This window comes from Jaculus jaculus, chromosome 1 (assembly GCF_020740685.1).
Source record: "Jaculus jaculus isolate mJacJac1 chromosome 1, mJacJac1.mat.Y.cur, whole genome shotgun sequence".
NCBI classification, from domain to species: domain Eukaryota; kingdom Metazoa; phylum Chordata; class Mammalia; order Rodentia; family Dipodidae; genus Jaculus; species Jaculus jaculus.
The window spans coordinates 261785442-261807509 of record NC_059102.1 but is presented as its reverse complement, the minus strand read 5'-3'; the positions used below and the strand labels follow the sequence as shown (position 1 = coordinate 261807509).

The window sequence follows — 22068 nt, the reverse complement described above, 5'->3', positions numbered from 1 at the left end:
AGTCTCAGGGTGGCCTTGAACTCATGGTGATCCTCCTACCTCTGCCTCCTGAGTGCTGGGATTGAAGGCATGTGACACCATGTCTGACCTCTCTCTTAAATAAATGAATTAATTAAATATTTTTTTTAAAATTATTGCTTCATCGCTAGCTTTGAGGGCCAGACTTACCCGGATATTGGGCCGCTCTGGAGGGACTTCTGACACCATGTTGTGGTTGAATACGTCACTGTTGGTGGTAGCAGAGCGTTTTCCACCTGTTTTATTGGACATGTCCAAGGCCGATCTGATTTCAAGTTGACAAAAGATAGGAACTAGTCACAGCCAAGAAGCAATGGATGGCACCATTCCTCCCCGACCTGCTACCCACTGCCCAGCACGAGTACAAAATCTCAGCCCCTAGGAGCCAATGAGATGTTGTCTTAATGGCTTCTTTGGCTTTCTAGGGTAATTGGACATTCACTTGTTCCCTGTTCATATATGGGTTTTGCTTTGTATCTTGGAGTTTTTGTTTGTTTATTTGTTTGTTTTTTAGAGACAGGGTCTCACTCTAGCTCAGGCTGACCTGGAATTCACTATGCAATCTCAGGGTGGCCTTGAGCTCATGGCGATCCTCCTATCTCTACCTCCCAAGTGCTGGGATTAAAGGTGTGCGCCACCATGTCTGGATAACTTATGTTATTTTGAAACAGTGTCTCATTACATAGCCCAGGCAAGCCTTGAAACCAACCAACTCCTCTTGTTCTTGAGTAGCTGGGATTATAGGTACCCAACCACTAGACCTGGCTCCTTCTGATTTTAAAGACACAGTGGCAAACTTAAAAGCCCTGAGTTCTATCCCTAGCATTAGCAAAAAGAAAATTTGGGCTGGTGAGATTGCTTAGTGGTTAAAGGTGCTTGATTGCAAAGCCTGATGGTCCAGGTTCAATTCCCCAGTGATGCACAAAATGGTGCATGCATCTGGAGTTAGTTTTCAGTGACAGAGGCCCTGGCACACCCATATTCTCTCTGTGTCTTTCATTCTCTGTCTGTCTCTCTCTCTCCTATTACTAAATTAAAAAAAAAAAAATTAGGGCTGGAGAGATGGCTCATCAGTTAAGGCACTTGCCTGCCAAGCCTAACAACCTGGGTTTGATTCTCCAGTACCCAGGTAAAGCCAGATGCACAAAGTGGTGCATGCATCTGGAGTTCCTTTGCAGCAGCTAGAGACTCTGACATGCCCATTCTCTTTGTCTGTCTCTTTTCTATCAGTGCTTGCAAACAAATAAATTTAAAAATTTTTTAAATATATTGCTCAGCTGAAGACAAAATGGCTTAGTGGTCTATGACTCTCTGAATCCTCTTGTCCCTCCAGTGAACCAGGATCCATAACCAGGAACAAGCATCTAGCTGGCCAGGTTTCATCAGATCCCCTCTGTGCTTTCCCCAGGGGCTCCCAGGTGCCACGTCAACTTGAGAGCTAGCTTTTAGTTCCTCTGCTCAGCCTAGGAGTGCACCAACTGCCCTCTGCCAGCTCCTAGGAAAAATGGATGACATCTCAAGAGATGGGTCCCAGGACCTTCCAGTACTCAAAGCTGAGGTGGGGACCCCAAATCTCTCCTCCTCCCTTCCCTCCACCTCCTCCCAGCAACGTGGCAGCAGGACAGGGATGGCGAGGGACAGAAAGCAAGCAGAAGAAGAAAACTTACGATTTCAAGTCAAACTTTTTGTTCTCCTCTGGGACCTGGCCGGTCACTGGGTGTCGAAACGTGTTCCGTCTTTCATTGTGGCTGCGGAGGAAGAAGAGGGAAGAACCGCCATCAGCTTCCAAAGGCAGGGACACAGCAAGCACGGAATCCCTTGTGCCTCTGTCCCCAGGGGGTCAGTGGGGACAAGAAGGAGGTCAAAGCTATAGTAAAGGAAGCTGCAAAGTAGATGGGGGTAGGGAGAAGAAATGAAGCCCTGTCACCTTCCACAAGTGTTAACCATGTACGAGAGGTCCCAGGCTGTTAACGAGCCACACTTGTCATTCAGTGGTTACCCCTACGAGTGAGTGGGCGAGTGAAGTACATCTTTCCAGCCACCAGTGTGACCCGGCTGTGATTTCATGTTCCCTCCTAGAGCCGGTGGCTGCCAGTGCTCCACATAGAAAATGCTCACTCATTATTTGTCGAAAGAATTCTCTTGTGACCTTGGACTCCTCTCCTGCTTTGAGCTCCATCTCTTTCTTTAAATCAAACAGAAACTCCATTCTGGAGCTCAGGCTAGGACTCAGCCACACTCTCTGACCGTGGTCTTCCGTCAAGGGGCTGCTGAGTGTCTCAGAGCTGTCAGGCACCAAGGTCAGCGCTGGCCGAACAGCCGGATCTAATTAAGGGCTGCTGTGCTTGGGAGCAGGGTGGGGTGTTGTACTGGAAGCCTGCCAGAGAGCCGTGAAAGCAGGACCTAGGGGCAAGGTGTGTGTGAGGCAGATGGGGAGCAGCAGGAGTGGGCTCCCGGGGCTGCCGAAATGTCAGGCTGGCTCCCCAGTGGGCTCTCGGGGGACATGTGGTTCGAAAGGCAGCAGAACCCCGGCTTCCAGTGGGGCTGGGCAGCATGTCTGAGCTACAAATTGCAGCCACCAGCGATGGCTTCAGGAAGTGGGGACCACCTGGTGAGAATGTGGTAGTGGACAGTCAGTGACGCGCCCACGGAGGCCGGATGAGCTGAAAGGTGCCCTCTCCCCACATCTCTTGAGACATACTTGGAGAGCTCACACTCACAGCAAAGAGCCAGCCCTTGGCCTGACCTGATGTAGGCCAGCCGGTGCCAGGTCTCAGCTTGGTCCCTTCCACCTCTTCCAATAGCCCAAGATACACCCCAGCCCTCGGGATGTCTGTTGAAGCTAAAGATAATATCAAAAGATTTTCCACCCCCTGTGTCCAGGCCAAAGCTGTTCAGATCAAAGCCAAAGGCATGCAGGAGACACAGCATGCATTGGCCTCTACCACTGTGGAGAGCTGGGTCTTGCTGCCTGGCTGGACCCAAAACCTGACCAGTGTCCACTGGGCCTGGGTTTAAGCTCAGCACATTTGTAATCCTCTCCCCAGTTGAACTATAGTCCCTCTTCCCTCCCTTGTCCTTCAGCTTAATCACAGGGAAAGCTACCTGCCTCATTACCCTTGTCCCCAGATCCGCTTCCCTATAGGGCAGGGAGCAGCAGTCTGAGACAATGAAGGTCCTTCAAGAGCCAAGTTCTCTGTTTTTGCTCCATGGCACGAGATGCCTATGCCCTGCCCCCACCCCACCCATCCCCAGCCAGCCACACCACCCCCAGGCCCCTTGAGCTGTGTGTTGCTAGTTGTAAGTGCCGGGAGCATCCTGCAGGCAGTAGTTCAGACAGACGCTCGCAGAAGCACGCAGTCTGCTTCCAGGACGTGACACATCTCTCCCTGCCCCGAACCTCCTACCCGGCAACCCCTACAAATGACGTGCTCTCTCTATCCACCGCTACCAATTTCAAAATAGCTTCCCCTTCACAGGCACTGCAATGCAGCAGCCGCTGACCTAACTACACTCCTCCTGGGTCACCTCCGGCAGCCCCCCTCCCAGCCAAGCCCCCAGATCCACACAGGACCCAGCGCCCCTCAGCCTGTGCCGACCTCGCCAGGCTCGCCCTCTGCGCAGGAAATCCCTACCTGACCCGTCGATCAGCTCGAAACTTCAACATCTTTTTGGCAGCTAAGTCCCCAGCTCAGCAGCCTCAGAGGAGCCACCAGCCACCCTGCGGCCACCATTCCTCTGAGAAGTAAGTCCTGAGCTCCAACTCCTAGTGCTGGGGCACAGAGGCAGGGCGAACGACAGGCGGCTCTGCGGGTTGCCCCCTCTCCCTGGCTCTGGCACTGGAGAACAGTGAGAGGGCTCTGTCTGGATGTGGGAGGGGACGCCCAGGTGCCCTAGGAGGCCTGTGGCTTGCTAGAATTTAGCCATAAAGCTACAGTCAGAGGACTGGAGGCAGAATAACCAGGAAGGGAAGGGCATTCATTCCCCCACTTTGGGGTCCCAAGGAGGAGATGCAGAAATGGGGAAAGGCATACATAGAGCAGGTGTGCGGCTTCCAGGTAGTCCGACCTCACTGAGCTAAGGACACGGAGCGGCTGGGCGGGCGGAGGAGCACGGGCTGCATTCCCATCTGCACGGCAGAAACTCATGCCAGCCTGACCTGCGGGGAAACCGTGCTCCTGCCTCTCCAGCTCCCAACCCAGGCACAGGCTCTGTCTGGGGCTGCAAACCAGCTTACATCCCAGAGACCCTTCCAAGCCTGTGGGCACAAAGGTTAAAGAAAGTTCCAGGCTCGTTCACTGCTATTGCTGATGCTGCTGGTGGAGCTGTTGGGAAACTGCAAAGACGAAGCCTTTCTCTTTTCGCAGCCTGCCCAGCCTTCCTCCATCTGGACAGGAGCATGATGCATGAAGTGTCTCTGGTGTCTGCTTCACAGGCTGGCTCCCTTCAGACCCAGTAAGGCTCACTGGCCCTGGGTATGTGTTGGTCCAGCTGGACGTCCTGCAGCCTGATTGGGATGGGCGGGGATGTCGTGGAGCCCCAGCTGCTAGCAAAGATCAAGCTGCTTTGCTCAGACAAAACGAAAGGAGTCTTCCTTCCGAGGCTGATGAGGAAGCAAGCAATGACTGGGGGGGGGGGGGGGGGGGGCGGGGGTCCCTGTGTATCTATTGCTGCAAATCTTCCCAGATACGAGATGATAAATGCCAGTCGGTGATTGTCAGCTCTGCTTGGGAGCAAGGAAGTTTTTGCATCGTGGTTAACTCCCTGAATTCTTCACAGGCCAAGCAAGGCTGGTCAAATCTCTCCTTTCCTCGTGCCCTCCGGTCTTAGGATCTTTGAGCTGGCAGGCCTTCTGAAGGTCACCTCTTCATCCCATTTGCAAACTCGTCCTCTTAAGCTCATTAAGTGCCTTGTGGGTTTGTTAAGGGTGCCGGCAAAAGAGATCCCAGGCCCACCGTCACCTTCCACTGCCAAAATGATGTTCTTTCTGATCTCAAGTGGGACTCCTGTGGCTTGCCAAACGCTTCCACTTTGTCCTCACGTGGTAGATCCCTTTCTGACCAGTGTGGCTCTTTTTAGCAGCCCCAGGCATTCTGTTGACGACCTAGTCAGCTGCTCTGGCAATTCTGTGATATCACAACAGACCCTGAAAGGGTGGGGCTAATCTAATTTTTTTGGATTAAAGACAGAATGTGGTTGGGGAACAATGCAATCAGCGAATGGAAAAACAAATGGATGACATTATTGTTTAACCCATGAACAGACAAGCTGGGCAGGTACCACTGGGGTCACAGCTGTTGATATTTAAACAGCTAGCCCTAAGTCTAAAAGATCAATATATTCAAACACGGAGTGGCGCTTTGGTAAATGATTTATCCTGCGGACAGGAAGCCTTGGATCTGGGGGGCATCTGTCTCTGATCCAGTTACTTGAGCTAGTCTCTTTCCTGGCACCTGCTTGAGGGCCTTGTCTGTACATAGTAGGTGCACAAAAAGGACTTGCTGGCTGCCCAAATGAAGAAATAAAAGAAACTCCTCATGCTCTGCTGTAATTTTTAGCCACCTGCATTTAGAGTTTGACATTCTATTACCAAGGGCTTCCCTAGCTTAGCTCTCCCTTACAATTAATTACTTCCTCTCCTCAAGAGGATCTGTTTCTGCCCAGTCGCCCCCTCACTCAGCTTCCCTAACTATCCCCCTGAACATGCAGATTGGCTTGGATCCATCTTCATTAGGAGAAGAAGAAAATTAAGCACAGGAGGGGGGTGTAATGGGAAAATGAGGTTTCTTCCTCAAGGAATCAAAAATATCCCCTTTCTCTTCAAGCTGAGCTCAGGGGCCTCCCACAGCCTTTGCTCAAGTTGCAAGTTCAATTATGTCTCGTACCCAGAAGGTAGTGCCTGGGAGAGGGAATGAAGGAAGGCACAATGATGTCCCTACTCTCTGAGAGTCCAGAAATCCCTGCAGACAAGTCAGCACACAGAATAGCTGGCTGGTACACTTTTCTGTCACCACCACACTGTTCAGAATGACAGATTTCATTTTAGGTCAGATAGCAAGAAAGAACCATGCATAGAACATTTTAAAAGGAGGCAAAGAAACAGTTTTCTTTCTCTTCTTTCCTTTAGGGATGTCAGAAAGCTTCCATGGCTAGTGTTATGAATATGGACTCAAGTGGACCTCCCAAATTCCACTCAAGAAAAGGAAACAACACAGGCAATAAAGACTTAGTGGTAGCCGGGTGTGGTGGCGCACGCCTTTAATCCCAGCAGTCGGGAGGCAGAAGCAGGAGGATTGCCGTGAGTTCAAGGCCACCCTGAGACTACATAGTGAATTCCAGGTCAGCATGGACCAGAATGAGAACCTACCTTAAAAAAAAAACACAAAACTTAATGGTGGAGGCAGGAACACCCCCCCAAATTCCAGAGTCACCCAGTTACTAGAACTGCAAGGTAGCTACAACAGAAGCACTTTAATGTGAAGAGATTTGGGAAGGATCGTCCTCTACTGCCAGATGTGGTTTCAATTCTTTGGCCCTTAGTTTTCCTCAGCTGCAAAGGAGAAAGTACCTCTAATTCTGTACAAGACATAATGGCTGTGATCATTCTACTTGAAAACAATTCAAAAAAAAATATGCCAAGTGCAAGAATTAGGAAATGAGTTGAGCGTGGTGGCGCACACCTTTAATCCCAGCACTCAGGAGGCAGAGGTAGGAGGATGGCTGTGAGTTTGAGGCCACCCTGAGACTACATAGTGCATTCCAGGTCAGGCCTGGGGTACAGTAAGACCCTACCTCGAAAACCAAAAAAAGAAAGAAAACAAAAGCGAAGAAGTGAAAAACGGATTTGAGAATGAGGCAGGGGTTGGGGCCAGGGTCTGCATTCACAAGTACAGAGATCACACATTCCCCGGATGAGGCAGATCTCCACTCTCCAGCCTCTGGTCTCTCTCTCTACCTTGCTAGGGCTCTTGAGTGGTTCAAGACACGCTCAGCATCCATGCAGCGGTACCTGAAACCACGTGGTTTCGTCACCGCCCTTGGCAGGCATGCGTGCTCACACATGCGGATGCATGTGCACGCTGCCCCCCAGAATGGCTGCCCAGCACCCCCACTGTGTGATAAATACTGAATACCTAGGGAATACACTCCACTCCTCCTCTTTGGGCCACTCGGTCATCTTCCTTGCATCGAGTGCTTCCATGTCCATGTCTCCACAGAATTAGCCTTGGCTCAGCGTCCCATGTCGAGGACGTGCAGCTCATTAGGTGGGGAGGTCAGCAAGCTGAGGGGGCAGGAGACTGTCTGGGGGTCCAGACCTCCCACTTCCTTCCTTCCCTTGGCCAGAACTGTTGGAAGCGAGGGCTTCTGCAGTGGAGGAGGGAAGCTGGGTTGCTTTTCTCCCCCTCTGCTTCCTTCTCTAGGGCTCATTATAATTGTGGAGGAGCCTTATCTGCCCTGGCACTCAATCCCAATTAAAAATCAGCTTGGTTTACATTTCCAGCCCTCTCAGATTCCTGAAGTTCCTCCATCATTCTGGGAGGAAATAAAAAAAAAAACCACTTTCCTAGCCAACCGCTCCCCACCACAGCACCCCCATTCTACCTCCTGCTACTCCATCAAGAAGATGCCAAGGGGAGCAGGGTCCTAGCTACACCTCTAGGGGTCTACAGGTGGAAAGAGCCCCACTCCACAGCACTGCCTCTCCTCCTGATGCCACCTGCAGAGCAAAATACCACTTCCAAGATGCTAGGACCAACTGCCAGCAGCTCTTACTCGGTGGTACTTGCCATCATTCTTCCCTGCCCTTGCCCCGCCCTTGCCGTGAATGCTAAGGCTTTTTCCAAAATGGGCAGAATAGCGTGGTCCTCACAAGAAAGTTGGAATACCCAAGCACGCTAGGCCCCTACGGTGAATGTCCAGAAGATAGGACCCACTGCCCCCTTCCTGCTCAGTTCTGCTCAGGCATACACACTGAGCCCAGCCCCTATCTCCCCCAGGGAAAGAGCTGGCTTAGCGGCGCAGTGGGCATGGGAGGGAGCGCTGGCTCCAGGGCCATCGCTGTGCTCCCTTCCAGCTCATTCAGCTGTCCTCTCGTCTCTCAGCATGGCCGCTAGCTGGCTCATCCAACACTTCAACTCCTCCCTGTGGGTAGGCGAAGAGCTGTCCTGCAACACCTCTCCAGCGTCCCAACTGCCTCTCTAGCCAGGGTATGGCCATGTCTGCATCACAGAGAGTATTAAGTCTGGACATAGAGCCTGCTGGAAGTCCGGGCCAGTGTCCTTTCTGGCTGGTAAGTGATGGAGCACTGTCCCTGCAGTAACCTGACGGTGACTACTTGAGAACCACGAATATCAACATTCTGTCCAGCTGGTGAGAACTGTGGCTGTCAGACCCGGAGCCACCATATGTAGAATGGGACATGTCCCCTCCACCTGGCTCAGCGCGGGGTTTCTGCTGTGCTGTACTGCGCTCTTGCTTTGTTGCTACTAAGGGTACAAAGAGAGGAAAGGAGAGGAACAGGAACTGCCTGGAGCCCCAGCACCCCACTTTCCTTCCTTCTGCCTTCCTGAGGGACCAAGCTGGACACAGGCAGGGGGAAACCAGGCTCTACTCCCCCCAACTTCTCACTCCTTCCCTCCCCTTCTCCCCCTTCCCACCTCCAGGGTGCTTTCTCCCCACAGGCAGCAAGATCCCCAGGGGGAGCAGAGCAGAGCAGCAGTTAATGACACTTCCTTCTCGAGCTCTGGGTTGACTCCCAGGACCCTGCCCTTCAGAGGCAGAGGGCAGCTATGTGTCTCTGCTTCCAGGTCTACTAAAGGTCCCCAAACCATCTTTTAATTCCTGACTCAGCAGATCGGGTGCTGGCTGCCGATGGAGCAGTAACCCTACCCCCCCAATCCCCCACCCCATGGGAAGGCATTTTGCAGTGAGTGTCTGGACAGCAACCAGCTGGGCTGCTTCTATACCCCCCAAAGCAACTCACGCCTCCTTTTTCCCATCCAGGATTTTGAGGTGATCAAGCTGTTGGATAACAGTGTTTCCTCACTTTATCACATTAAAGCAATAGTACTAAATGATGGCCTGCCCAATAGACAACACAAACTCCCCCCTAGACTAGACAGCAGAGGGAAAAACAGCGGTGAGGGATGAAGAAAATTAAAACTGCCCACATTCTGTGCTCTTGACACTGGGAAGGAGGCAAATGCAGCCCAGAGCAGAGGCAGAAGACTATGGTTTATTGCCCTGACCACAGTGACACAAAGTACCTGCCTCTTCTACCTTCCCAGGCCCTGCTGTTAACCAATCTTGTGTTCCTCGTGTCCTGGAAAGTGACAGGGAAGAACTCTGGCTTCCCAAGGCTCCAGGAACACAACGGAAGCCACAAACTCGTTCACCACTAACACCTGCCAGGGGAAGGTCTGGAGACTATGTGTGATGCGGGGCGGGCCTTCCTGTAGCTATCGTCAGACTGACAGGTGCCTCTGCGCAGGGGTAAATTAGAGCAGCCACCTACTGACTGCCCACAGCCTGGGCCTTCTTTAGGACTGAGTACCAACCCCCTACCACCCCAAAGAAGCCAACAGCTGTGGAACAGAGTGATAGTGGGAGCAGGGACCAGCGCTGTTCTGGCTAGGGTGCTGACTAGTCTCAAACTCCTCTCTTAAGAGCTCCACATCAATGGGTGACTTCCATCAGCCTTGGACCCCCTCCGTTATCCAGATGACTCTGATCAGAATCGCAAAGCTGAGGCTTTGTCTGGGGAAGAGGGCAGCCATGCATCACGTAGAACCAGCAAGCAGAAGCCTAGACAGCTGTTCCTGGAGGGAAGAGACTTCCACTTGGGGGTACATGAGTGGGGATGGGGTGCCAAACACAAAGCTGTAATTCACTGTTGCCCCTCACCTGCCAGGGAGCTCTTGTCTGTGCAGCCCCCGGGAGGCCTCAGTGGGTCTTCTGTCTGAAACTAGGAGTGGCTGGGTGAGCTGGGACACAGACAGGTTGTGGGAAGCTCTTAATGCCTCTTTCTGCAGGGAGTGAGCAGTCTAGAGCTTCTAGAAGGCTTGCCATCTATCTCCCCGACTCACTGATGTGAGGACGCTCCAAAGAGAACTTGGGACAAAGGTTGCTCATGGAGACAGCCAGAATACATGTTCAGGAAGACCAGTATGCCCCAACCCTATGGGCTGACCAACCCTTCATAAACACCCCCCACATGTACTTAGACAAGGAAAAGGACTTGGAGAAGGTATGAAGGAAGCTGTCACACACTCAACAGTGTGCAAGTTCTCCTTAAGGAAAAGGATGGAGCCAGTGGCCTCACTCAGGAGTCTCAGTGACTACCTCATTCTGCCTTTGAGCTTCATTTGCCCAGTCCGTAACATGGAATAACACCAGTGCTGCTGGGAGGATTAAATAAGAGCTCGTATTTCCTTCCAATCACCTGAGGACCATGTCTGGCACATTAGAGTTGCTCAGTAAATGGCTGCTGTGATGATAAAATAAGCAATACCATCCAATCTGACAGCCATTAGTCATATTCAAATTTTAATTCAAATTTAGGTGCCTGGGAAATGGCTCATCAGTTAAAGGCACTTGCTGGCAGGTGTGCCAACCCTCCTCAATGCCCACATAACGCTGGATGCGAAGTGGTGCCTGTATTCCAACCTACCTACAGTGGAGTCAGGAGAATTCTGATGCCCACAGGCCAGCTAGACAAGCGTACATGCAGCGGCAAAAAGAAAGTGACTGTGTCTCAAAAAGAAGGTAGCTGTATTCCTGACCTCACGGTGGGTACCAATAGCCCCACATGATCAGCACAGCTCTGAGCCCATCAACATTCTAAAGCATATTTTATTTATTTATGAGAGAGAGGCAGAATGGGTGTGTCAGGGCCTCTAGCCACTATAAACAAACTCCATACACATGCATGTACTAACTTGTGCATCCAATCTCTCCAGCCCCTCATCAACATTTTGACAGAGGAGAACAAAAGGAATGAGACAGCAAAACAGAGGAATAGTCAGGTGTGGTGGGCATACGCCTTTAATCCCAGCACTCAGGAGGCAGAGGTGGGAGGTCAGCCTAAGACTGCAGAGTGAATTGCAAGTCAGCCTGGGTTAGAGTGAAACCTTACCTCAAAAAACAAAGAAACAGAGCTGGGTGTGGTGGCGCATGCCTTTAATCCCAGCACTCCGGAGGCAGAGGTAGGAGGATCACCATGAGTTCAAGGCCACCCTGAGACTACACAGTGAATTCCAGGTCAACCTGAGCTAGTGAGACCTTGAAAAACAAAACAAAACAAAATAAAAAAACAAACAAACAGAAACAGAAGAAGAGCAAAACCTTGAAAGAGGAGGTTCCACAGAGGGTGGGGGGACAGGAGAGAGAGACAAAAACGGATAAAGAAATGGGAACACAACAGAGGTTGGAAAGATGGCTCAGCAGTTAAGGTGCTTGCCTGCAAATCCTAACAACCCAGGTTCAATTCCCCAGTACACATGTAAAGCCAGATGCACAAAGTGGAGCATACATCTGGAGTTCATTTTCAGTAGCTAGAGGACCTGGTGCACATATTCTCTCTGTCTCTCTTCTCTACTTGCAAATAAATAAATTAAATTTAATAAATAGAAAGTGAGCCTGGCATGGTGGTGCACACCTTTAATCCCAGCACTCAGGAGGCAGAGGTAGGAAGATCACCATGAGTTCAAGGCCATCCTGAGACTACATAGTGAATTCTAGGTCAGCCTGGACCAGAGTGAGACCCTACCTCGAGAAAAAAAAAAAAGAATAATATTAAGCTTCCTCTACCTCAAAAACAAAACAAAACAAAACAAAAAAAAAGAGAGAGAAAGAAATGGGAACACAAATTGCTGTATGTTCATATATTAAAGTTTTCAATTAAAGGGCTGGAGAGATGGCTTAGCGGTTAAGCGCTTGCCTGTGAAGCCTAAGGACCCCAGTTCGAGGCTCGGTTCCCCAGGTCCCACGTTAGCCAGATGCACAAGGGGGCGCACGCGTCTGGAGTTCGTTTGCAGAGGCTGGAAGCCCTGGCGCGCCCATTCTCTCTCTCTCCCTCTATCTGTCTTTCTCTCTGTGTCTGTTGCTCTCAAATAAATAAATAAAAAATTAAAAAAAATAAATAAATAAAGTTTTCAATTAAAAAAAACATAGGTCGGAGGGGAAGACAAACATTCTGACCTCCACAAGTATACCATGGCAAACACATATACATATCACCCACTCCCCCCACACACACATTTAAAAATGTTTTTTAAAAGAAAGAAAGGGGGACTGGAGAGATGGCTAAGGACCTATGTTCCACTCTCCAGTTCTCATGTAAGCCAGACACACAAAGTGACAAGTGCGCACGGTCGCACATGTGCACAAGGTGGCACAGGCATCTGGAGTTCGGCTACAGTGGCTGGAGGCCCTGGCAGGCCAATTCTCTCTCTCTCTCTTTCTCCCTCATTAAAAAAAAAAAAAAAAAAAAAGAAGGCCAGTCTGTTGGACTTGCCTCAAAATAAATTAATTAAATAAGTAAAGAAGGAAAGAAAGGAAAAGAAAAAAGAAAGAAGCCAGGCGTGGTGGTGCATGCCTTTAATCCCAGCATTCGGGAGGCAGTGATAGGAAGATCACCATAAATTGGAGGCCACCCCGACACTACATAATGAATTCCAGGTCAGCCTGGGCTGGAGTGAAATCCTATCTCGAAAAACTGACAAAGAAAGAAAAGGGCTGGCTTAATGGTTAAGGGGCTTGTCTGCAAAGCCAAAGCCAAAGGACCAAGGCTCGATTCCCCAGTACCCATGTACACCCAGATGTACAAGGCAGCACATGCGTCTTGAGTTTGTGTGCCGTGGCTGGAGGCCCTGGAGTGCTCATTCTCTCTCTCAAATAAATAAAGAAAAGATTTTTAAAAGAAAGACAGAAAGAAGGTGGAAGGAGAGGAGAAATACCCCAAGGTTGTCCTCTGACCTCCACACGTGTGCCATGGTATACATGCACCCATATATCTATACATACACACATAAAAATAAATTTAAAAAATGTAAACACTAAAATTTCAGTCATACTAGCTGCATTCCATTGAGGCTCAGTAGTCATAGCGGCTACCACTTTGGGCAGAACGGTCCTGAACCAGTCCATCATTGCAAAACAGTCTATGGGACAGTGCACAGTGAGAAGCCCTCTAAGGCACTTTCCCATTGTAATAGTTTTGGGTTCTACTAGACACTAGCTCCAAACCAGTTCATCCTTCCAGCAACTAACATGTGCTTAAGAAACAGTTCTGGGGCTGAAGAGATGGCTCAGTAGCTAAGGTGCTTGCCTGCAAAGCCTTAGGACCCGATTCCCATGTAAAGCCAGATGCACAAGGTAGTGCATGTGTCTGGAGTTTGCTTGCAGTGGCTAGAGCCCTGGCACGCTCATTCTCCCTCTTTCTCTCTTTCTCCCACTCTGAAATAAATAAGAAAGAAAGAAATATTTTTTTTAAAAAAAGAAGCAGTCCTAATCTGCACCAATAAGCTGAAAAAATTGCCACCACCAACAACAAAAAGTTAAAAATTAAAAATCAATGGCTGGGAGCTGGAGAGATGGCTATGAGGTTAAGGTGCTTGTCTGCAAAGCCTAAGGACCCATATTCAACTCTCCAGATCCCACATCAGCCAGGTGTACAAAGGTGTGGCAAGCACAAGGCCGTACATGACCACTAGGTGGTGCAAGCGTCTAGAGTTTGATTTCAGTGGCTGAGGCCCTGGTGGGCCAATTCTCTCTCTCAAAAAAAAATTTAAAAATTTTAAGAAATCAAAGGCTGGGAGATGGCTTAGTTGGTAAAGTACTTGGTATGCAAGCATGAGGAACCACATTTGGGTCTTGAGAACCCAAGTAAATGCCAAGCATGGTGCCAGACACCTGTAATCCCAGTGTTGGGGAGGTGAAGACAGGTGGATTCCCAAGGCAGGCCGGCTAGCTAGATTGCCAAATCAGGGAGTTCCAGGTTCAGTGAGACTCGGCCTCAATAAATAATGTGGAGAGCAACTGAAGAAGACACCTGACATGACCTCTGCCTCTACATGTACATGCATACACATGCATTCAGAGATGCCTTCACATATGCACACACACACACCACACACATGCATACATCAGAAAAATTAAAATTTTCCAGGAATGGTGGTGCACATCTTTAATCCCAGCACTTGGGAGGCCAAGGTAGGAGGAGTGCTGAGAGTTCAAGCTAGACTGAGATTATATACTGAATTCCAGATCAGCCTGGGTAAGAGCAAGACCCCACATCAAAACCACTGCCCCCCAAGAAAAGAAAAATTAAAAATCTAGGTCAATAAGATGATGTGCACCTATAATCTTTGCATTTGGGAGGTGGAGCCAGGAGGATCAGGAACTTAAAGCCAGCCTGGGCCATGTAGTGAGAGACCAGGCCAGTTTGGGCTACCTGAAAACATGTCTCAAAAAAAAAAAAAAGCCAGAAAGCCAGGCATGGTGGCACATACACCTGGTCGGGAGGCAGAGGTAGGAGGATCGGCATGAGTTCAAGGCCACCCTGAGACTACATAGTGAATTCCAGGTCAGCCTGGGCTAGAGTGAGACCCTACCTCAAAGAAAAAAACAAAAACAAAAACACAACAGGGAGCTGGGAAATGGGGAGTTAAGTCGCTTGCTTGCAAAGCCTGTCAGCCCAGATTCAATTCCCCAGCCACCCACATAAAGTCAGACAGACTTTTTTTTTTTTGTATTTGAGGTAGGGTCTTCCTCTAGCCCAGGCTGATCTGGAATTCACTATGTAGTCTCAGGGTGGCCTCAAACTCAAAATGATCCTCCTACCTCTGCCTCCTAAATTCTGGGATTAAAGGCGTGAGCCATCACGCCCAGCCAACCAGACATTTGTTTACAACAGCAAGAGGCTCTGGCATGCTCATGTGCAGACACTCACACACACACACACACACACACACTCAAATTTTACAATTTTTAAAAAATTTACTTTATTTCATTTTATTTATTTATTTGAGAGCAACAGACAAAGAGAGAAAGAGGCAGAGAGAGAGAGAGAGAGAAAGGGAGAGAGAGAATGGGCGCGCCAGGGCTTCCAGCCACTGCAAATGAACTCTGGACTTGTGAGCCCCCTTGTGCATCTGGCTAACATGAGTCCTGTGGAATAGAGCCTCGAACTGGAGTCCTTGGGCTTCACAGGCAAGCGCTTGATCACTAAGCCATCTCTCCATTCCAAATTTTACAATTTTTAAAATTTATTTAATTCACAAACAGAAAGGCAGAGAGAGAGGAGAGTAATTGAGAATGGGCACCCGAGGGCCTCCTGCCACTGCAAGCAAACTCCAGACACATGCACCACTTTGGGTATCTGGATTTACGTGGTTACTGGGGAATTGAACATGGACAGTCAGGCTTTGCAAGCAATTGCCTTTTCTTTATATTCTCTTTTTGAAAAAGAATTTTAAAAATACTTTTATCTATTTATTTGACAGAGAGAGAGGGAGAGAGACAGAGAGACACAGAGAGAGATAGTGACAGAGAGAGAACGGGTGTGTCAGGGCCTCCAGCCACTGCAAACAAACTCCAGATATGTGTGCCCCTTGTGCATCTGGCTAATGTGGGTCCTGGGGAATCAAACCTCAGACCTTTGACTTTGCAGGCAAATTCTTTAACCGCTAAGCCATCCCTCCAGCTTATCTTTTTAAAAAATATATATTTTATTTATTTGAGAGAGAGAAAGAGGCAAAGAAAGGGAGAGAGACAGAATGGGTATGCCAGAGCCTCCAGCCACTGCAAACAAACTCCAGATGCGTGTACTCCCTTGTACATCTGGCTTACATGGGGCCTGGAGAATTGAACCAGGATCCTTTGGCTTTGCAGGCAAACGCCTTAAACCACTAAGCCATTTCTCCAGCCTTAAGCAATTGTCTTTAATTGCTGAGCCATCCCTCCAGCCCACAAATAATTTTTTAATTAAAAACCAAATGAAGGGGGGCTAGAGAGATGGCTTAGCAGTTAAGGCACTTGCTTGAGAAACCAAAGGCCCAGGTTCAATTCCCCAAGACCCACGTAAGCCAGCTACACAAAGTGGTACATGCCTCTGGAATTTACAGCAGCTGAAGGCCCTGGCGCGCCCATTCTCTCTCTCTGTCTCTCTCTCTATTTGCCTGTTTCTCTCTGTGTGTGTCAAATAAATAAAATTAAATTAAGAAAAAAAAAACTTAAGCCGGGCATGGTGGTGCACGCCTTTAATCCCAGCACTTGGGAGATAGAGGTAGGAGGATCGCCGTGAGTTTGAGGCCACCCTGAGAATACAGAGTGAATTCCAGGTCAGCGTGGGCTAGGGTGAGATCCTACCTTGAAGAAAAAAAAAAAAAAACTTGAAAAAAATGAAGGGGCTGGAGAAATGGCTTGGCGGTTAAGGTGCTTGCCTACAAAGCCAAAGGACCCAGGTTTGATTCCCCAGTACCCACGTAAGCCAGATGCACAAGGGGATGCATGCATTTGGTGTTTGTTAGCAGTGGCTGGAGGTCCTGGCACACACATTCTCCACTCCCAGTGCCTATTTCTCTCTCTCTTTCAAATAAATAAAGAAAAATAAAATATTAAAAAACAAACGAGGGCTGGAGAGATGGCTTAGCGGTTAAGCGCTTGCCTGTGAAGCCTAAGGACCCCGGTTCGAGGCTCGGTTCCCCAGGTCCCACGTTAGCCAGATGCACAAGGGGGCGCATGCGTCTGGAGTTCGTTTGCAGAGGCTGGAAGCCCTGACGCGCCCATTCTCTCTCTCTCCCTCTATCTGTCTTTCTCTCTGTGTCTGTCGCTCTCAAATAAATAAATAAAAAATTAAAAAAAAAAAAAAACGAAGGCTGGGAATGTAGTTCAATTGTTAAGAGTGCTTGTCTAGCATGCATATGGCCCTGGATTCTATTCTTGGCATGCAATAAGTCCATGTGGTAGGAGTTCAAATTCATTCTCATCTACATAGGGAGTTCAAGTCCAACCTAAGCTAGATATCCTGTCTCAAAAAATAAAACCTCTACTGTTATATTCTAAAATCTAAATCTAATAAAAATAAATTTGAACCAGGTGTAGTGGTGCACGCCTTTAATCCCAGCACTTGGGAGGCAGAGGTAGGAGGATCGCATGAGTTTCAGGCCAGCCTGAGACTACAGAGTGAATTCCAGGTCAGCCTGAGCTAGAATGAGACCCTATCTCCAAAAACCAAGATAAATAAATAAATTTGAATAATCTGTTAGTTTTTAAATCTTATGCATCGACTCTTGTCCATAGTCTGAAGTGATTGTCACCCACAGCCCTTGTTGGCACAGGTCTAATGGAAGACCCTGGGAGAAGTTCTAACAGCTCAGGAAGATGGGAAGAGGCAAGATGGAACAGGGAAGAATGGGAGGCCGTCGCGGGGCTGCCAGCCTCCAGCTAATGACAGGGAGAAGAGAAAGGAAGGAAGCGTCCTGAAGGGCCTTTTGTCCAGAGGGGAAGGAACGGGCCTGGTCAGGGTTAGACCGAGGCGCTCCCACCAGAGTGGCAGGCGCTGCTCCCTTCCCTCCACGTCCTCCGCTCTGCACCCCCCCAGCCCTGGAGCCTGCAGGCACTGCAGGAATGCCACTGCAACCTGCTCAGAAGCAGTTTAAGAAGCAGGTGTGCTAGACAACCACAGGTGATGGAGAGGTGCGAGGCTCTCAGCAGAGTAAGAGGGCAGCCCAGACCTCGACCTGGCCAAGCACCTCTCGCCGCTTCCCAGGTGAGGGGAAGGGGGTCTGGGAGCAGGTGCGTCTGCCCCCCCTCCTGCTGGAGCAACTATTCAGCTGCTGTGCTTCTGGCTGGGGCCTGGGAACAGGACCAGCTCCGGAGGCTGCCCGGCACAGTGTGAAATGAAAACACGAAGCTCTTGTTCACAACTTGAGAATTTCATGACGGGACAGTGTTAAGCCAAGCAAGAAGTCCTCCTGAGTGTGTGTGGCAACTGCACGGGTGACAATGGGACACCCACTCTGTCCAGGGATAGTAAGAAGCTCCTGTGTAATTTTCCCGGGAGTATACGAGGAAGGCTAGCTAGCTGCACTGTGCTGGGAACCCAAATACAAGACAAGGGTGCCCTCTCCTCTCCTACACTCTTCTTCCCTCTCTTTCTCGGCCTCAACTGCCCAGACACTTGGCTCCTTCTACTCGTGGCTTCCTGGGTCTAGTGCCTGGCACCTCCCTGTCTTATTGTCCCTCCTGTCTGCTTGTCTCCTGACAGTCCCACCAGAGGAAGCGCTATAGCAAGTCGCCAGAGGTAGGTTTATCCTATCTCTCAAATCCGCTTCAAGATTAGTACTGGGAGCATGCTGTTCCTACCCTCCAGGGCCACAGTCCTTGCACAGCTCAAGCCTAACAAAACCATTATGTCATCCAATCATTTTCCTCCCGAGAGAGACGGGGAACAAAAGGGCTCCCATTGGGGCGGGGGGGGGGGGGGTTGTTGTTGGTGGTGGTTTAAAGTCAACATTTCTCCTTTGGTGAAAATTGCTCAATTTTTAAAATCAGACAATCATATATGAACACACACACGCACAATCAACTGAGAAAGCAATGCATCCACTTTCTTCCACAGAGCCAAGAACTCTTGGTCCACACACTCTCCAGACAGCCAGGCGTATTATGAGAAGATGCCTGGGTCAAAGAACACAAGTACTGTGGAAAGCCAAGGGGACAAGGACCCAAGGAGAAGTTGAGGGGTGACAACAACAGAACTCTAAAAGCAAAAGATTGGTTTCCTTTCTTCCCAGGTTTCATTTCTGCTCCCAAATGACAACTTTGTCTTCTGATGAGTGAAGAGTTCATTCCCAACTCTGCACCAGTCTGCCCCCACACGCCCCTCTCCACAGCTGAGCGCTGCCTTTGCAAGTGTCCACTGTCTGCACCTGCTACGGCTGTGTCCCTGAAAATCAGCCCTCAGAGGCCAAGGCTGCACTGCCCAGAGCTCCGGGCCCCCCTCTGGAGACAATGGCTCAGAGAGGGGAAGAGCTGGCTCCGGGTTTGTGCACGGGTGGTCACACGAAACCATTGTCTCTGCCACAGGACAGACAATGCTGGTTCGCCCTTCCAGCTTCAAGGCTGGGGAGCTGGCCCTCTGGGATGGGAACAATTCTAAAGACTTCCTTGTCATAAATGCGAGTGATCTTAAAGCCAGGCCCCAGATGAGAATCTATATATGGTTGCGATAAAAAAGCCACTCTGGCTGATGGCATGGGTGTCTCTAGCACTCCCTCACCTGCTCCAGAGCCACACAGACAGACAAACATACATCAAACTGACAACCACTTACTCACCAGCTCTCTGGTCCCTCTGTTGTTGTCTCTAGGCCAGCCTCCTTCCACACACAGGGACAGGGAAAGGGTTCCCTTTAATACTCACCAGGTCCCTAGGGAAGCAATCATTAACAGCCGCACATGCTGACTGGCCTTAACCCTGTCAGTGCTGGGTTGCTACAAGCTGCCTTGTGGATCTCTCTGTCCTCTTTTTCCAGCCTTGGTACAGTGGTAACCCCCACCTCCCTGCCATGGTCCCCCTTCATAATGCCGCTGCCTTCCATGTGGAGAGTTAGGCCTTTAGTCCCACCCAGGCCGCTCCACCTGATTGGAGCATGCCCACAACCTGAGGCGCTTAGCTCTGGCACCATGCCCAATTGGATGAGCCCACATTATGAAATATTTGCTAGGCAGGCCAATAGAGAAGCCAGGATCTGGGGGAGGGATGGTATTTTTATTTATTCCTGGAGGAGGGCTGTGCAGACAAAGGTAGTCATAGCATCCTTCGTCCTGGGACAGGAGCAGCGGCCAGGCCAGCTGAGGTCCCCGGGGCCGTCTAGGTACACAATCCTGGGATGCTCCCAAACAATCGGAGTCCCTGCCTAGTGAGCTGGAAGGTTTCTTCTTCTTTGGATTTCCCTGCCCTGCTCAGGAGTTTGGCAGCAGAACTGGGCACTGTAACCGAGAACTAAAAGAGGAAACCCGCTAGCAGGCAGACTGGCTTGCTTCTGCAAGCGCTGCGGCCTCAGGTAGTCTTGAGGTTTTAAAAACCGCAGAGATCATGGTTGCATCTTCGGAAGATGCAGCTGAAAGGTGGGCAGAGCTGAGTCGAGACAAAAACTTCTCTTTTACTCTTTGAAAATAGACAACTGGTTGGGGAAAAAACTAAATCCAGCACCAAAAGTGTCTACATGTAGGACGCATGCAAATCTATGCAGATATGTGCAAATGAGCAGCTCTGGGCTTGTCAGAGTAAGCCCTTGCCAGGATTTGCTAGTTTGAGAAAGAAATCAGGTTGTTTCCAACTTGGAATTAGCACCTCACCAGAGCATAACGAATACAAAAAGCATGTATGTATCAAAATTGACTACCCATCCAGCAGAGCCTTTGAATACAACTCACTTGAGGTTTTTCCCTCTCCTGGACGTAAGTACGATAGGATTTATAGAATACAAATGCCCTCTCCACACACACACACACACACACACACACACACACACACACACACACAGCTAGCACCCCTCCTCCGCCTCATAGGCCCCACATGCATAATATGGCAGCTTTACTTCTGCCAGCCTGGCTTTAATAGCTGGCACATGTCCTTATCACTCTGGTTCCTGTTTGCCTATCAGTAAGCCAGCCACTGTGGCTAGGGACCCTGTTTCAAACCAGCCAAGGGGCCTTATCTTATCTCTGGGACTGCAATCCCAGTGACTTGGTGTCTGCCCAGCCCTGGTTTCTTAAAGGGGCTGTACTGCATTCCCATCTGCTCCACTTGCCCCCAAGAATGTGCCAAAGATTCAGAGCATTCTCTGCTGGGCTGGAGTTCGTCACACCGCCCCCTCTCCTACCCTTCACTGTGATGGCTGCTCCTGAAATGACCTCCTGACTTAAAGCAGAGTGAGGTGCTGGGAGCTTTCACGCACCAGTTTAAAAGCTTACTGCGTCAGGCAAACACCCAGCACCTCTGTGCTCAGGTAAATGTGTTTTGAAGGGGGGGGGGGGCGGCGGGAGGAGGCTCAGAAAGATCAGTTGTGTTTCTATACACTTGCCCCAAGTAATACAAACTAAAAACTTGGGCTGGAGAGATGGCTTAGCAGTAAAGGTGCTTTTCTGCAAAGTCAAAGGACCCAGGTTTGATACCCAGGACCCATGTAACAAAGTGTACAAGGTGACACATGTGTCTGGAGTTCATTTGTAGCAGCTGGAGGTCCTGGTGTACCCATTCTCTCCCTCTTTCTTTCTTTCTGTGTTTGTTTGTTTGTTTGTTTTTTGAGGTAGGGTTTCACTCTAGTCCAGGCCAACCTGGAATTTACTATGTAGTCTCAGGGTGGTCTTGAACTCACGGTGATCCACCTACCTCTGCCTCCCAAGTGCTGGGATTAAAGATCTGCACCACCACATCTGGCTTCTCTCCCTCTTTCTCTCTCTCTCTCTCTCTCTCAAATAAATAAGTAAAATAAAATAAAAAGATTTTAAAAAGCTAAAAACTTATTAACACCCCTTACAATGGTGGAAAAATATTAGACAAGGATAAATTTGACAAAATATGTACGATACTTATATGCTGAAAATCATAAAACACTGCTGAGAAAAATTAAAATCTACATAACCAATTTGAGGCCAGCATAGGATACATGAGACCCTGTCTCAAAAAAAAGGGGGGGGGGTGCTGAAGAGATGGCTTAGTGGTTAAGGTGCTTGCCTGTGAAGCCAAAGGACCCAGATTCAATTCCTCAGTACCAATGTAAGCCAGTGCACAAGGTAGCGTATGCATCGGGAGTTCATTTCCAGTGGCTAGAGGCTCTGGCATGCCCGCTCTACCCCCCACTCCCGGTGTCTCTTTCTCGCAAATAAATAAATAAATAATATTTTTTAAAAAGATGCTAGGCATGGTGGTGTACATCTTTAATCCCAGCACTTGGGAGGTAGAGGTAGGAGGATCGCTGTGAGTTCAAGGCCACTCTGAGACTACATAGTGAATTTCAGGTCAGCCTGGGCTAGAGCAAGA

The 22068-nt window shown here is 49.5% G+C and overlaps 1 protein-coding gene across 9 annotated transcripts in view; it reads right to left on the bottom strand.

Annotated features, from left to right (window-relative positions):
- Positions 1 to 22068, bottom strand: part of Plekha6 (pleckstrin homology domain containing A6) — a 180927-nt gene that overhangs the window by 50167 nt on the left and 108692 nt on the right. For 8 of the 9 annotated variants that reach the window (XM_045159087.1, XM_045159094.1, XM_045159099.1 and 5 more), the window contains 2 exons: positions 1686 to 1766; positions 169 to 283 (listed from right to left, as the gene is read on the bottom strand). In XM_045159087.1, coding sequence (XP_045015022.1) covers positions 169 to 283; positions 1686 to 1766 — 196 coding nt within the window. Of the gene's footprint in view, positions 1 to 168; positions 284 to 1685; positions 1767 to 19358; positions 19538 to 22068 lie in introns of those variants that run through there. The other variant, XM_045159131.1, reaches the window with a different exon arrangement.